Below are 16186 nucleotides of genomic sequence, written 5' to 3'. Positions count from 1 at the left end.
TAAGTCTAGAAGCACCAGATTTATCAACTCGACATCAGCCACAGGGAAACCTGGTGCAGTTTTACACTACCTAGGTTTACAATGTCCAACTATTGATAAATCTGGACCAGCACTTTCTGTATGAATAGGGGCCAAACTATCAATGCATATCTATGGGAGTTAGACCATATTGATGCCTTATTAGGCTTGTATTGCGATTTTGACTGCCTGCTCATACAAGAAACATTGGAGCAGATTTATCAAGAGTTTATGCCAGTAAAGTGGCAAGTTTTTAAGTGCCGCTTGCGCAAAAAAAAATGTTTTAACATGATAACCAATACCATAGCCACTTTCTGAAAAAGGTGAGTAACAATGGTGTGCTGTGAGTAGAGCCACTGACCTATCATTTACACTTCATTTGGTGTATATATATATATATATATATATATATATATATATATACATATACTATTGTGGCTGCCTCCTATTGGCACCTATGAGCTGGCATAGATGCCAGTAGATGACTCATCATAAATAAGGCGCATTCAACATTGATACAGGGCTCATCAAGACTGGTGAAGAATATACCACGATTGATAAAAATTTCCCCTGGTGTGTACATCAGAGAAGCAGGGAGTTCAGTGCGCTGGAGGGGAGCACACGACTACACAATAAAAGCTTTTATTTGGTTATTCCCAGGCTCTCCTCAGGGGGAGGAGGCAGTTTTGTTTTTATATTTGATTGGAGTGTTTCTTTAAGTGAAGAGGTGACAAATGCAAGGAATTGTGTGAAGTGTAAATATACACAGTAACTTAACTGAAATCAGCAAAACAGACCATAACAAGGGAAAGCAATTGGGGCGAGGAATCCAGAGTAGCTGACTTGTAAGTTAAAAAAAAGAAGAAGACATAGTGACAGATCATTCAAACGTTATTAAACCAAAATGTTATTTAAACATCTCAATTCTGTGCATACATTGCTACAGGCAACCAGCATATCACAACATGGCAACAAAAGTATCTGGGGATGATTGGCATAACCTTCACTTATCAAATAAAAAAAAATGACGTTTTATTAAGATAAAAAATAAAAACCAAAGTTAGTTTTCATTTTACACAGAGGATTTAAGGCAGTTTTAGCTGTCCGCATGCCAAGGCCTCTCCATCCCACAACATTTGAAAAGTCTCACAGACGCGGCAGGGGATGCAGAAACATGGAGGATCTGAAGACATAAGGCCGCAGCTGATGTCTTCATACTTACAGAGTTGAACTGTACACAGTGAAGCTGTGGCCTCCAGGATGCAAGTCACCATTCTGGGTTATTTTTAAACATGAAGAGATATTGTAGAGTTTGTAAGTGAAACCCAACAAAATGTCTGTTATACAATCCACCTGTTAGATAAAGAAGCCATGATGAACTATTTCTTTATAAAGCATTTTTTTGTCTGTACTTTAACCATACAATTTGTAAAGTTTTGCAGAATATGTTGGCACTATATAAATAACATGTAGTAGTATAAATATGGGGTAAATTAAATGTCCTATGATGTAATGGACTAGATGTGCAAAGTTTGGAGTTTAAGGAGTTATTTAATAAATAACATTGTATAACAACGTCTTCAAGATCTTTATCAACAAATTGCAAAGTCTGCATGAATGAATACAAAGGATTTCAATCTGTCCTTGTCATGTGGTGAACAAGAGAGATGTCTGTAAGGCTAAGGTGTTTTGTTTTGAGTGTGCTGGAGGTGGTCAATGTGAATATATATATTTTAACACTTACTATTTCTTGTTCCTGGGTTTTAGTTCCTCAGCAGCGTTGCGCAGGAAGATGTAATTCTTCTTTTGTGGATTGTAGAACTCATGGCCCTAGGGGGTGGGAGCAGGATTAGCAAATGATAAGCAGATAGCTGCACTGGGCAGACAGTATGTGATGGTATTGCTCACCTTGGACCAATCATAACTGGAGGAATAGGCAAAGATATTTCCATTGTGATTGAAGCAGCAGGCAGAGATGGGCTGGTCTAGTTGCTCTGAAGTCTTTAGTTTCGTCCGAGCGTCTTTGTCCCAGAAGCTGAAGCGTCCATCAGAGCCAACGGTGGCCAGAGTGCCATGCACCGGATGAAAGGCGATGCCATTTACCTGATAAGATGGAGACAGGATAGTGTGTGAACTATGACGGATGTACAGAAATAATTCTGTGACTCTGGCATCAATAGTACTAAGTCCCCTCACATTCCTGTTATAGTACAGCTGCAGTCTTCTGATCTCATTCAGTACTGGACATCTCTCCTGAAACTGTCCCAGGCATGTGAAATCCATGCATATGTTTCAGAAAAACACTTGATCAGGTGAATGGAACAAATTTCAGTTAGAGAATTTTCTGCAACAAATATGTCCATACTCTGGGGCTCAAAATAGAGAGGCTAAAAGCAGGAAAAGGAACGTAATGAAAGACTTACTGCATAGATGTCTTGAGGGGCTGCAGTGTTTGTTCCGTTTGATCGATGACATTTAAATGTGAAGTTGTCTTTAGCTCTATAAGAGGAAGAGACTAATGTCACTGCTTCTAAATGGAACCACAATGCGGCTGCTTAATTTCCCCCACCACCAAAGTGGAATACTTACGGATTTGGGGGATTGATGTAATGGATGGCAACTCTACCTTCAATGCTACCTAAAGCAAAGCCAGTGGGCTTGTTCTGTTTATCCTTAAATATGGCCACACATCGGTGCTGGAAAAAAGGAAGACACACAATTCCACAAATTATTTTATAAGTTTTATGTAAATAATGAACAGTTGTGGCAATTTTAGGGCGATTTTGTGTTTCAATATCTTGTATTTTTGAGATTTCTGCTTGTTGTCAACCACATTGTAATTTGATCTGTGAGTGAGCTAAATCCACCTTCCACCGTGAAAACAGATCTGCTCATTTCACAGAGTTTTCCACGCAGGAGCACTTTACTCTCATAAGATATATTACAAAGTTACTTATATTCACCTGAAATACACAATTGCAAAAAAAATAAATAAATACATTTTTAGGGCTAGTTCACACGGGGCCAAAGGGGCGGATTTTGACAGCGGAATCCACGTCATAATCCGCCCCTTTACAATGGTGGTCTATGGAGACCACTAGCGTTCTTTTTTCCGCTATCGGCAACTGCCGATAGCAGAAAAAAAGAAGCAAGCTGCCCTTTCTTCAGGCGGCCTGGCAGCCGCAACCTCTGGCGTTGGCCCATTCATTTGAGCCGACTCCGGGGTGGGGGAAGCCGCGACATCGTGGCAGGCGGGTTTTGACCATATTTTGACTTGGCTCCCCGAGTCAAAATATGGTCAAAACCCGGCCCACAGCCCCCCCGTGTGTATGAGCCCTTAATGACATCATCAGACTGGATTTGGATGGTCATATTCAACCCAGCTATAGGATGCGCTACAAAATGTATATACCGCAAGTAGAGCTGGGCAACCAAACTTAATTTAACTCACTGCTGGAACAGCCGGCGCAAAATGGCAACGGAACATGTGCAGTCGGCTGTTCAGGCAGCCATTTTGCGGTGGTCTCCTGTAAGAAGAGGAGCAGAATAGCTGACAGAGCAGAAGAAAGGCGGCATGGGATAGATGACAACACTGTGCTCAGAGCACAGGGGGAATGCCCCCTGTGTTTTCTGAGCAAGATTAGCATAAAGAAGAAAAATTCAAAAACAGCGGCGCAGACCTTCAAGATAAAGGTAAGAGATGAATAGCCGTTATAAAAGCTACATGCTTTCAGTATAAAATGTGTTTTTTTAGGTGATTGAAAACTTTTATATTTTACATTAAAGGAATTCTAAGCATTTCAAAATATTTATCCTCTGTTGTTGTAGATTGGACGAGACTCCCACCGATCCTGAAAACTGGGTATTTTACCCTTGTTGCAAACATAGCTGCGTTGAACAGATACATTCCTGCTCCCAATACATTTCAAGGGGAGTGCTGGAAAGTGTGTTCTCCACAGCTACGATCACAACAGGGTTAAAATACCCCCACACACACACTCTTAATATCAGTGGTCTTAGCAGTCAGCCTCCACTAATCAGCAATTTAACCTCTATTTTTCATGGCATAACCATAATCCACATGAAAAAAAACAAAAAACAAACTAAAATTTCAAATTGTCCCCTTACCATAAATTTTATATAAAAGTAAACACACTTTAGGCATCCCACATCCAAAAATGTCCAAACTAAAAAAAAACAACACCGTAACTGTTAAAAAAAAAAAAAAAATCTAAATAATCTCTATTCTATCAGTCTTGCCTACCTCCCCAAAAATATCAAATAAAAAGGTGATCAAAACAACAAATATTATCTAAAATGGTATGAATTAAAACTACATCTTCTGCTGGGGAAAAAAACAAAAAAAACACCATGCCAAAAATGGACCATTTGTGTCAGTTTGCAGCCAATCTTTTTTTTTTTTTTCGCCATCTACATTCTGAGTATATGCAGAGGAAAAACGGATTGCAAAATGTACACAAACAGATGACTATGCATTGCAATTCACCTTCCATAGACCTCAATGTTAAACAGAAATTAATAAAGAATTTTTTTTTACGGACACAAAGACCTGCAAGTCCAACTTTGTTCTCCGTTCAAAAGAGTGTATACACGGTAGAAAGACTCAAAACGTACACCTGTGGATTATTTTAAAAACCCATAGAAATGGATCCCATCCACTTTTCCCAGGCCTAAAAGTATGTATTCTATCTAGCCTATTTCCAGAGGTGTGCATTTCAACGTGCGATGTTTGCCTCTTGTACTAGTGTAACATAGCTGAAGTGGTTCAGCATCCCTTCTGCTGCGTCTTTCTCTTCCATACTGGCTCAAGGAAGTCTGTGACACTGGTATCGTTTTAATGGTGAGACTCTGAATAGACCAATAGGGATACAGCCAGTTAAAGAAACAGGAGTGTAAGCTGCATATATGAGCTAAAAAACAGAATCTCAGCTTTAAAATGGATGGCAGCCTTCAGCCGTCTGAAGATCCCCCAGACTCAATCTGTGTGCCCTATTAAGTGCAGACTATTCAGGAACTGCCCATGTACACAAAAACAGCACAGTCAGTACTGAGAAATGGTATATAGCCAACAAATAAGAAATAGAGAAGCAAGGAGGCACGGACCTAAAAGATATAGTAGAATTTTAAATAACCACCAAAAATGCTATGGAAATCTGAAAAATTGTTACAAAATTTACCATTTAAAGCAGTTTCCCCACTTTATATAGGGAAAGTGATAAGTGTAAGAGTGCTGTGACCTGGGCACCACATTTAGTACATTACCTGGTGTTTTAAGGGGGATTCAATTCTCCGGAATTCAGAAGGCTGGTTCTCTAGTTGGTAAACAATTAACCCTCTCTCTGCAGTGGCTACAACTGCCATTGGATAGACCTGACAAGAACATCACAAAATATAACAAGCAATAAGCTATGCAGCTCATTTCTGGTAGAACTTTCAAACAGCAAACTACTGAAATTAAATGTATGTACTAATCGAGAAACTACAACTACTGAGAGCTTACCACATCTGCACAGTAACATCGCTCAGGAAGCTGGAGTGTCATCAGAGGGTTCGGGGACCGTGTGTCCCAAAACTAAAGGAAGAATAGAACAGTGGTTCAGACCTAAACAGGTAACACTACCAGTTAAACTAAAAATATACAGCAATTTTTTTTTGTTTGATTTCATTTTTTAAAGGCTTCATACATTAACAAAAAACCATGGAGTATTTTCCATTACCTCTTCCAATTCTTAGTTCTTGTCTGCTCATTCCAGTACAGTTGGACATTTCACTGTAGCCCCCACTGATATCAAGCAACAAGCATTAGTTTTAGTTCCTTGATGTGCTACTTCAGCTCTATAATATCATAAGGGCAGTGTCAGGCGGAGGTGCAATTCAGAGCTCCTATTAAACGCAGCCAGTGTCAGAGCTCAAAATCATCCCCTTGTCTACTGTCTGACACCACCCTCCTAACAGTACAGAGACTAAATAGCATGTCAGACACCAAAAATAACAGCATTGATTGCTTGCGATTAGTGAGGGCTAGAGAAGAAATTCCAAATGTGCCAGAATCAGTGGAGCGGCATTTATTAACAGATGCCAAGAACTGGAGTTTGTGGGATGTGGTAAAAGATCCTCTATAAATCTATAATATTGTAACAATTATTCACTTCAACAATAACCGCTCTGTGTCATGGCTAGACAAGAGATATCGACTAAGTGGCCTCTCCACTGGAAAAGCCACTCTCAAATGCCAGAAAACTATTTTTTTTTTTAAGTGTTAGTCCTATTAATGGGTTAAAAGGGCTCTATCAGCAAAATCATGCTGATAGAGCCCCACATATGCGTGAATAGCCTTTACAAAGGCTATTCAGGCACCGTAAATGTTATATTAAACTACCCCGCCCACCCGTTTTAAAATAAAACCCTAAAAAAGAATGTTATCTACTTACGCATCGTGCACTGTGGGCGGGCATTCCGGGTGTGTCTCCATCTTCATCCCCGCCTCTTCTTCCTCCGATGTCCTCCGGTCCCGTCCTCCTCCGGCGCTTGCGAGCGGACACTGATAGAAAAAAATGGCCTGGGCGCATGCGCAGTAGCATGCGACTGCTACTACGGCTACTGCGCAGGCGCCCAGGCCATTTTTTTTTATATCAGTGTCCGCTCGCGAGCGCCGGAGGAGGACGGGACCGGAGGACATCGCAGGAAGAAGAGGCGGGGATGAAGGAGACAGCGCACCCTGAATGCCTGCCCAGCGTGCACGATCCGTAAGTAGATAATATTCTTTTTTAGGGTTTTATTTTAAAACATGGGGGGGGGTAGTTTAATATAACATTTACGGTGCCTGAATAGCCTTTTTAAAGGCTATTCACGCATATGTGGGGCTCTATCAGCATGATTTTGCTGATAGAGCCCCTTTAATAAATGCAACCAAATACCTTTAGCAGTGTTTTGAGTGATTTCTGGGAGCACATGGCATCTTCGGCATTTGTTTATGCGGTGTAGCTTCCTGCTGTCTTACCTAAGGCAATGCATTATGGTACAACCAGTGGCCAAAAGTCACGGGAAGGCGTGTCCCAGTGTCAGATATGACGCTCACACAGTGTGACGCAGACAAACAGGATTTTTCATGAACATGGCAACACATCACGAGTTAAAGTGATTTTGAATGTGGGATGATAATCGGTGCAAGACTCATGGGGCATAGCATTTTGGGTTTGCGAGGTCAACAGTGTCTCAGGTGGACCTGCAACATCACAGAGACAACGCTGGAAACCCCGTAGCGCACCGGTTGACCACGAGTTTTCGATGAACGGACGTCACGTCACTTCCGCAGAGTCGTACAGGGTTCTTGACAGTCTACTGTGAGGCAAATCGCCGCCGATTTGAATGTGGGGCGCCAGAACCCCATTACCACCAGGACTGTACGAAGAGAACTACACCGCATAGGCTTCAACAGTCGATGCCCGACCCGAGTCCCTTTGCTGACGCTGCAACACAGAGCTCGAAGACTGGCATGGGCCATCATCAATGGACCATGGAACAGTGGCGGTATGTTGCATGGTCTGATGAATCATGGCTCAAGTTGTACAGAGTCGATGGGCGTGAGTGTGGCGTATGCCCCATGAAGCATGGATCCTGCATGCCAACAGCGGCGTGTCCAGGCGGGAGGTAGCTCCGTCATGTTCTGGGCCGTGTTCACATGGTTGCAATTGGGCCCCACTGTCCCTGGGTGCAGGGATCAATATCAACTTATGGCAGACCATCTGCACCCCTTTCTGATGTTGGAGTTCCCTGGTGGGGATACTGTGTACCAACAGGACAACACAACAGGTCATCACTCGTTGGTGGCACGGGACTAGCTTAATGAACACACCAGTGACCTCACGACCCTCTATTGGCCTGCCTACTCGCCCGACCTCAACCCCATAAAGCATTTATGAGATTGCTGTGGATACCAATGTCCGCTCCATGGATCTAGGACCAACCAAATGTGTGCTGCAGTGCAGACTGCGTGGATCAATATCCCTCCAGAACTCTTACAACAGCTCATGGAGTCCATGTCTCGTCGTCTTGCTGCAGTTATCAGGGCTCGTGGCGGGGCAACCCACTATTAACCCCTTCCCGACATTCGCCGTCATAGTACGGCGCTGCTGGGAAGGGCTTCCCGCAAACCGCCGTACTATTACTGCAGATGCATGGTGCGCACACAGAAACTGTGTGCGCACCATGCACTGCGTGTGTCAGCCGTAATACACGGCTGACAATGCCCCGTAACACCCGCGGTCGGACCCGGGTCCGATCGCGGGTGTTAACCCCTGATATGCCGGCGATCAACATGACCGCAGGCACCTCTGGGGTTCCGTTCTAAAATGGTGCCGATCGGCACCCCCCGCGCCGGTTTCGGGGGGTGCCGGTGTTCGTAGGGGGCAGCCCGGGGTCTGATCAGTGATCCCGGGTCTGCCCCTTCACTTACCCCGTCCTCGCACCTGGCTGATCCTGCCGTAAATGAAGCTGTCAGCCTGTGCGTCTACACAGGCTGACAGCTTCCTATACAATGCAATACACGTGTAACACGTGTATTGCAGTGTATATGTAGTGAAGCGGTGATCAGCAGATCACTGCTTCAATCCCCAATGGGGACAGAAAAAAAAAAAAGTTGGACAAAAGTAAAAATAAAAAAGTTTAAATAAGTTTAAAATAAAATAGAAATAAATAAAGCCCCAAAAATCCCATTTTCCCCATATAAAATGTTTTAATTATGTAAAATAAAGAAAAATAGAAAAAAACATTACATATTTGGTATCGCCGCGTCCGTAATAACCTGAACAATAAAATTAAAACATTATTTAACCCAAACGGCGAATGTCGTAAAAAAAAAAACGTAGAAAACCGCACAAAATAATGATTATTCACCACCTTTCCCTTACAAAATGTTCAATAAAAAGTAATCAAATGGTCAGATGAAAACCAAAATGATACCAATAAAAAGAAGAGGTCTTCCCGCACAAAAATAAGCCCTCAACCAGCTCTGTCTACTAAAAAATAAAAACGTTATGCTTTTCAGAAGATGGTGATGCAAAAATAATTGATTTTTTTCCCTGAATTGAATTCTATTCTGCACAAATAGCAACGCATTAAAAAATCATATAAATGAGGTATCGCCGTAACCGTACCAACCCGCAGAATAAAGGTAACATGTTACTTATGCTGTACGCTGCACGGGAAAAAAAAAAAATGCTAAAAAGCAATGCCAGAATTGATGTTTCCTTTTACATCCCACCCAGAAAGAGTTAATAAAATGTAGTCAATAAGTTACAGGGCCCAAAATGGTGGCATTGAGAAGTACATCTAATACCGCAAACACCAAGCCCTCATATGGCCACATTGCCAGAAAATAAAAATAAAAATCTACCTTGTACAATGTGAAGACAAAAACCTCAAAAGTCGCCAAATCATTAGAACGTAAGCGGCTGGGACTAGAAGGAAATGTGTAAGCGGTGCAAGCGTTTTCAGGGGACACCCCATATTTAGAGCTTATGACAGATAATACAGCAGCGCTGATCCCCCAGAATGCCCCTCCTCCCCGTCCGCGTCATAGGAGCTGGTGGGAAAATAGAATGGGATTTGGTGTACCCAATTTACCCTGCACAGCTTACATATTCACTTCCGGGTTACTAATGCTCACTACATCACTTGATAAATTCTTTGAGGGGTGCGGTTTTCAAAATGGGGTCACTTTCTAGAGGTTTCCACTGTTTTGACTCCTCAAGGGCTTTGTAAATGCGACATGGTTCCTGAAACTGATCACAGCCAGATCTGCCCTCTAAAAGCTCTTTGGCGCGCCTTCCCTCCTGCGTCTCGCTGTGCGTCCATATATTAGTTTACACCCACAAGTGGGGTACTATGGTAGTCGGGAGAACTTGCATAACAAATTGTGGGACGCGTTTTCTCCTTTTAACCCCTTGTGAATGTGCAAATTCTAGGGCTAAACGAAAATATTAGTAAAATAAATTCAAATTTGAAAATTTCACCTCCATTTTGTATTAATTCCTGTTAAGCACTTATAGGGTTAAATTACTAGGTATATGTTGTTTTGGCTTATTTAAGGGGTGCAGTTTTGAAAATGGGGTGATTTATGGGGGGGTTTAATACAAGGGACTTTCAAAACCCCTTCATAACTGGATTAGTCCCTTAAAAAATGGGTTTTGGAAATTTCTTGAAAATTTTGAATATTGTTGTTTCACTTGTAAATCTTATAATGTCCGTAAAAAATAAGAGGGTGATTAAAGTTTGATGCCGACATAAAGCAGAGATCTGGGACATGAGACTTATGATATAATTTTGGCGGTCTGACTATCTGTATGTAATGCACATCATTTCAAACTTTATAAAATGCATATTTTTCAAAATTTCCACCAAATTTCCAATTTTTTCATAATTAAACACAAAACATATCAACCAAAATTTACCACTAACATGAAGTACAATGTGTTACGAAAAAACAATCTTAAAATCACTTTGGTAAGTTAAAGCGTTCCAAAGTTATTGCCACATAAAGTGACACATGTCAGTTTTGAAAAATCGAGCTTGGTCAGGAAGTCAAAAAGTGCCATCGGCGGGAAGGGGTTAACGGTGCCTCCGGTACCTTCCCATGACTTTTTGCCACTAAGTGTAGTTGTAGGCTCTCACGGTATCTCACTCTCTAACACCCCCTTTCTGTCTCCCTAGCTATCCCGCCCACTACTAGCTCTTCCCAACTAACTCAGCCCACCCCTCCCTATTATACTTACCTGTCTATTTCCTGTCCAGGCTTCCTTCTGCAGGGAAAGGCTCCTCCTCTTTTGTGACTTTGCCAGCATGCAGCAGTCCTGGAACTGTGCTGTATCCTTCACTCCATCTTTACTGCGCAGGTGTGGGCAGCTACTTCGGGCTCCCACACTTGCGCAATAGAGATGGAGTGTCTGATTCAGTACAACGCTGGAACTCCGGCTCTTTTGTGCACACGCAAGCAGACTTCACAGAAGGAGGAGCAGCCATTCCCCAAATGAAGGAAGCCTGGTCAAGAAGAAGACAGGCAACCACGATGGGATGGATGGGGGGTAGTAGTGACGTTCTGTTTCCAGAAACGGATCGTCACCTGATAATCAGAAAATATCCCTGGGGTGGTTGCACAACCGCCCCATGGATATGGATAAATATACATTTTTGCTTAATTATGTGATTTAGAAAGTAGGTAGGGGGACAGTGTTTAGAATTATGTAGGAATTTAATTTTTACACTTATTGGTAATTATTTTCTGGAAAACAATGAAAGCACCCCTGTGAGTAGAACTGCCCAAACGTTACAAGAAACCTTAAGTTATAAAAATTTCACACCACCACTACACCTCAGAGATTGCCAAGATGGAAATCCTCAGTAGTGGAAAAACAAGAAGCAAAGGTTCAGATTGCAGGTGTTGAACCCTTAGATGCTGAGATCAAACATGACCACAGCATCTAAGGGGTTTTGGGGTTGTACGTTCCAATAAACCGTACCAATAAGAAGCACAGCTCATCCCGCAAAAAATAGGACAATGCTAAAATACAGCAGATTAATTTTACTTGTGAAAATGCATTGTGCAGTGAACTCTACTACCTTGAGGGTTTTGTCCCAACTTCCAGTCATGACGCAGCTGTAGTTCGGAGCCTTTATCCAATGAACTGTCTTGATTGGAGCATCGTGCTAACAGGAGGAAATTAAGAGGTCTTAGTAAATGGTCCTGTTATGTTCAAGAGTATGTTATCAACAAACCTCATACACAACAGTGAGGAGTCATTTTACCTGAGCAATCTGTAGGGACTGGTTACTGTTTAGATCCCACATTTTGGCAGTTTTATCACAAGACGCTGTAAACACTTTACTGCCATCCTGAGCAAAGAAGAGAAACAGGAATAACTTAGACTCTCTGGGGACTTCAAGAGCTACTTATATCAGCAGATCGGTTAGTCCTATGATCTTTGTACATCCACTCCCTTTATATAGGAAGCCCAACCTAAAACTGGACCTCTTATACACATACTGGTCTGTGATTACAACTGGTAACTATTTGGTATGGGGATGCCAGAGTCCTCAGTTACTAGTATTCTGGTCCCTGGGTAGTAAAATGTAGTACTTCAGCAACACTAACAACTTGCCCACTATAGTATGGTTTATGCTCTATGGCAGTATTCTTACAGGGCTATTCCAGTTACAGAAAGTTGGCCCTTATCCACCCCAGTTCCAACAGGAGCTCCTGATTGTACAGCCCGCCAATCCATTCATTCAAATGGGGACCACTGGAGGCAGCCAAGTGCTTATCCTTGGTGGTGCCTATTTAAATAAATGGAGGGTGCACTCTATACAACCCTAAGCCTGGTTCTAATATATATGTGGGGGTACCAAAGGCAAGGCACGCATTAATCCAGCAACTTTCCTATCTTTAACAATCCTTCAGATAGGTCAAAACTTGCTCTAACCTGTATACCCCTTTAACAGTACAAATGTTCATAGAAGTGCATATATCTATTAATGATCCATAAAGAGTTATTATCATAGATCATAACCTGTCGTTATTGATTATACAGAGATGATGTTTCTAGCTAGGTAGTTGTAGCTACCAGATGTACCAAAATCCGACCTTGTGCAGTAACGTTTTCCAAACAGTGAGTATTTGTTTTTTGTATATTTTTCTATATGGTTTATTATGGTAATGGTAATATATTAATAATTATACATATTATTACTCCCTCCTGTCATGCAGCTGTAGATGTGTATGACATGAGGCGGAGTCAGAACAGCCTAAAGTAAAAGGTATTGCAGCTACATCTCCTTCTTGTCTTTTATTTACAGCAATAGGTTGGAGCTCCATATCTTCTCATGCAACAAATCTTACGTGATGTTAAAGGGGTTGTCCAGGCAAAATTGGATAACCCCTTTAACTTTTAAAATCAGCCAAGGCAACGATAAAAATAAAAAATGCATACTCGCCTGTCCCTGATGCTCTGGTGTCCTTCTGGCACATTCTGGTTCTTCTGCTCCAGCAGCTTCTCCCGGGTCTCACTGAACAGTTAGTGCCCATTACATGCCCTTCGCTGATTGGCCTCAGTAGCCACATGACCGCTGAGGCCAATCAGCGATTTGAGCGGAACTCCGGAAGAGATCTTTGAGCAAAAGGACCAAAACGTGCCAGGAGGACACCAGAGCATCAGGGAACAGGTATGAATTTTTTTTCCCCACTGCCCTTGGCTGATTTAAAAGTTAACACAATTGTCCATTTTTGCCTGGACATTCTCTTAAGTCATTTTACAAATGAAGGTAAAAATGTAAAATTATGATCTAAGTTCTAAAATCTAAGATTTTAATACAACTCTAAAGTGAACAGTACATGCTATAATGTGGTTGCATACATACATATGAATTAATGTGACCCGATTACTCTTATGGGAACACTGACTTTTAGGAAGATGTTTTTATTTCTGTATAGTCTCCTACTAAATAATACCCTAACACCACAAGTAAAGGGGGTAACGGTAGAAAACATGCATACATCACTCCAGCACACATCTAGGACTGGTCCTGTGTGCATTTGCTGGGCCTTAGGGATGGTCTGACCATTGTCTTGCACTTCCCAACAACGAACCTACAAGAAGGAAAAGTTCGGTCACAAACATGCAAACCATGAAATGGCATGATATACAAAGACTAAATGAGACAATGAATACAATTTATGTCTGAAGAAAACTCACTACTGACCATCAGGGTCATAATTAGCAGAGACACCCCCCCCCCTTCCCCACAGTGTCCCCTTCATTAGCCCCCACATGATATAAACTCCCCCACATTGAATATTGCCTGCTTATTGGACCCATACAGTATGCCATCTCCATTACTGGCCCTCCACAGTATACTGCCCCATTATTGTCCCTCCCACCCAACACACACTGTATACTACCCCTTTATTAGTCCCTATGTAGTAAAAGTCCCCTTGTCACAATAGCAGGGAAAAAAAAATAAAATAGGTGTTAAACTTTAAAAGGATTTAACTCCCCCTAACTATAACCATATTTAAATTTGTCAGCAACTAAAAGTTAACAGTCTTAAAGGGCTTACGTCATAAAAATATTTTCCTCTGGTGGAGGATGGTGATCCCATTCGTTTAATGTGAGAGCTGGAGACAGACATGTGCTGTACTTCAGCTATGTCTGATGAAAGGGATAAAGGATTGCCATCCACCACCAATCACATCTATACTCAGCCTGCCTGTGGTCAGTCAGACCCCGACTGATCAGGTATTTATCTGCTATCCTATGGGCACGAACAATTAAATGTCTACAAATTCACATATGGTTATATTCTTGAGAAAACCCTTTTAATGGTGCATTCACACTGAGTCTATGCTCAGCTGATTCTGAACGTAAAACACATTCGGAATGATCGCGTACAAAGCACATCCCATTCATTCCTATGGGAGCAGGCATACGTGTGCTCCCCATTGAGATGAATGGGCTGCTTTTTTCACCTATTGCTTTCAATGGGATACGCGGCATGCTGGGAACCATAGGCTTCTCCGACACCACCACAATTTACCTAGGAGGAGCCATAATTTCTACCCATAACATCTTACTGGGGACAGAACTTACGTCATTGGCCCAGGAGCCTGCAATGAGAAAGTTTCCTGGTAATGTTGGGGGGCTGAAGGAGAGGCAGGCAATGCTGTCATCAGGAGGCGAGGTGACCTCAATGTCCTGCAGAGGAGAAGAGATTATTAGCGGCTACACACCATACACCGGCGGACCAGGGCCAGTAACACTGGGAACAGACCTTCATTGGGTTGTGGTTGTCGGTGGCTGTGCTTCCAAACATTCCTGTCCCTGCAGTGCCAAACCCCCCAGTGGAACTGAACAAGCTCATTGTGGTCCTGAGACGAAAAAGATGTCAACACAGGGGTGAAGGTAGAGTACAGAAATCTATACATACAATGCAATGGGCAGGAGACTGCACATGTAAATACACAGCACCACCGGGCTCTAGAGCAGGATCATTACACAGTCAGATATTTTAGACAACCCCAGCCTCTCCCCGCGCAGCCTCCGACTCGCTACCTCTGTATGTCCGGTTATCCAACCGTCCCCGGTGTCTTCACCTCTCTCGTGTAGCTGCTTGTCAGACTCGGCCGGCAGCACCTCCCGCGCTTCACGACTCGTAAGCGACAAGTGACGTCATGGGAGCGCCGCTCTCTACTCTTGGCAACCTTATCATCACCTAGTGGTCAAAGTGTGGAACTGATAGAAAGCCGATTGTAATTTCGTGGTATAGCGCGCCATCTACTGATCACTAGCTATTATTGTTGTATAAAATCATAGGACTAATAGAAAGCCACCTGCTGGAGCACACGAGGAACTGACCCATGAGGATGGCAATCAAGACACTTCAAAACTTCAAGACTGAAGATCATAGAGTGAAACTAATAAAAATGGGGTATATTTATCATTCCCTCTACACTGGTTTTCTGATATTGTTTTCTGGTGTGAGTTACAATGGAAATCTCCACCAGTTCCTAACTAGCATAGACTTCCATTCTGATGGTGGGGTGTGCAGCTGATTTATGAAGAAGCCAGAACCTCTTCACAAATCACTCGTTCATATGCCCAAGTTGAATCTTGGGCATATGAATGATATGATACACCAGTCCCAATAAATATGCCCGATCTTGTAAAGGTTCAAGATTTAAAGGGGACCTAGTGGCAGCACAGTGGATCAGTGGTTAGCACTGCAGCCTTGCGAGTGCTGGAGTCCTTGGTTTGAATCCCACTAGGAACAACATCTGAAAGGAGTGTGGATATTCTCCCTGTGTTTGCATGGATTTCCTCCCATTCTACAAAGACATACTGATAGGAAAAATAAAAGAATATGCATTGTGATCCCTGTAAGGGGCTCATAATCTACATATATTACATAGAAATTTTCAGTTGTTTCACACTTTTTGTTAAGTATATAATTCCACATGTGTTAATTCATAGTTTTGATGCCTTTGGTGGGAATCTACAATTTTCAGTCATGAAAATACAGAAAACTCTTTGAATGAGAAGGTGTGTCCATACTTTTGGTCTGTACTGTATCGGCCACTTTATTAGGTACACCATGCTAG

At 42.3% G+C, this 16186-nt stretch overlaps 1 protein-coding gene across 3 annotated transcripts; it reads right to left on the bottom strand.

Moving 5' to 3' along the window:
* Positions 1 to 524: 524 nt before the first annotated feature.
* On the bottom strand, positions 525 to 15240 carry RAE1 (ribonucleic acid export 1). Of its 3 annotated transcripts, XM_075278617.1 has the most exons (13): positions 15141 to 15234; positions 14860 to 14956; positions 14679 to 14783; positions 13586 to 13678; positions 11842 to 11928; positions 11656 to 11742; positions 5540 to 5611; positions 5302 to 5409; positions 2608 to 2714; positions 2442 to 2517; positions 1927 to 2121; positions 1763 to 1848; positions 525 to 1371 (listed from the first exon to the last, which is right to left on the bottom strand). In XM_075278617.1, coding segments are annotated over exons 2-13 (1107 nt in total). In that variant the 5' UTR covers positions 14950 to 14956; positions 15141 to 15234; the 3' UTR covers positions 525 to 1370. The 3 variants fall into 3 exon arrangements, with proteins under 3 accessions (XP_075134718.1, XP_075134717.1, XP_075134716.1); XM_075278616.1 differs by lacking the exon at positions 525 to 1371 and having other exon boundaries at positions 1762 to 1848; positions 15182 to 15240; XM_075278615.1 differs by lacking the exon at positions 525 to 1371 and having other exon boundaries at positions 1762 to 1848.
* Between the last annotated feature and the right edge of the window lie 946 nt (positions 15241 to 16186).

Source organism: Leptodactylus fuscus, chromosome 6 (genome assembly GCF_031893055.1).
Source record: "Leptodactylus fuscus isolate aLepFus1 chromosome 6, aLepFus1.hap2, whole genome shotgun sequence".
NCBI classification, from domain to species: Eukaryota; Metazoa; Chordata; class Amphibia; order Anura; family Leptodactylidae; genus Leptodactylus; species Leptodactylus fuscus.
Note: the sequence above shows the minus strand (reverse complement) of the source record. Positions and strands in the feature narration are given on the sequence as shown.

What these genes read in the sequence shown, in the direction of transcription:
- RAE1 (XM_075278616.1), bottom strand. Translation starts at nt 14,949, where the DNA reads ATGAGCTTGTTCAGTTCCACTGGGGGGTTTGGCACTGCAGGGACAGGA. An exon ending in CAGGCTCCTGGGCCAATGAC is followed by an intron (nt 13,679 to 14,678) that starts GTAAGTTCTGTC and finishes TCCTTCTTGTAG; the next exon opens with GTTCGTTGTTGGGAAGTGCA. An exon ending in CCAGTTATGATTGGTCCAAG is followed by an intron (nt 1,849 to 1,926) that starts GTGAGCAATACC and finishes CCCACCCCCTAG; the next exon opens with GGCCATGAGTTCTACAATCC.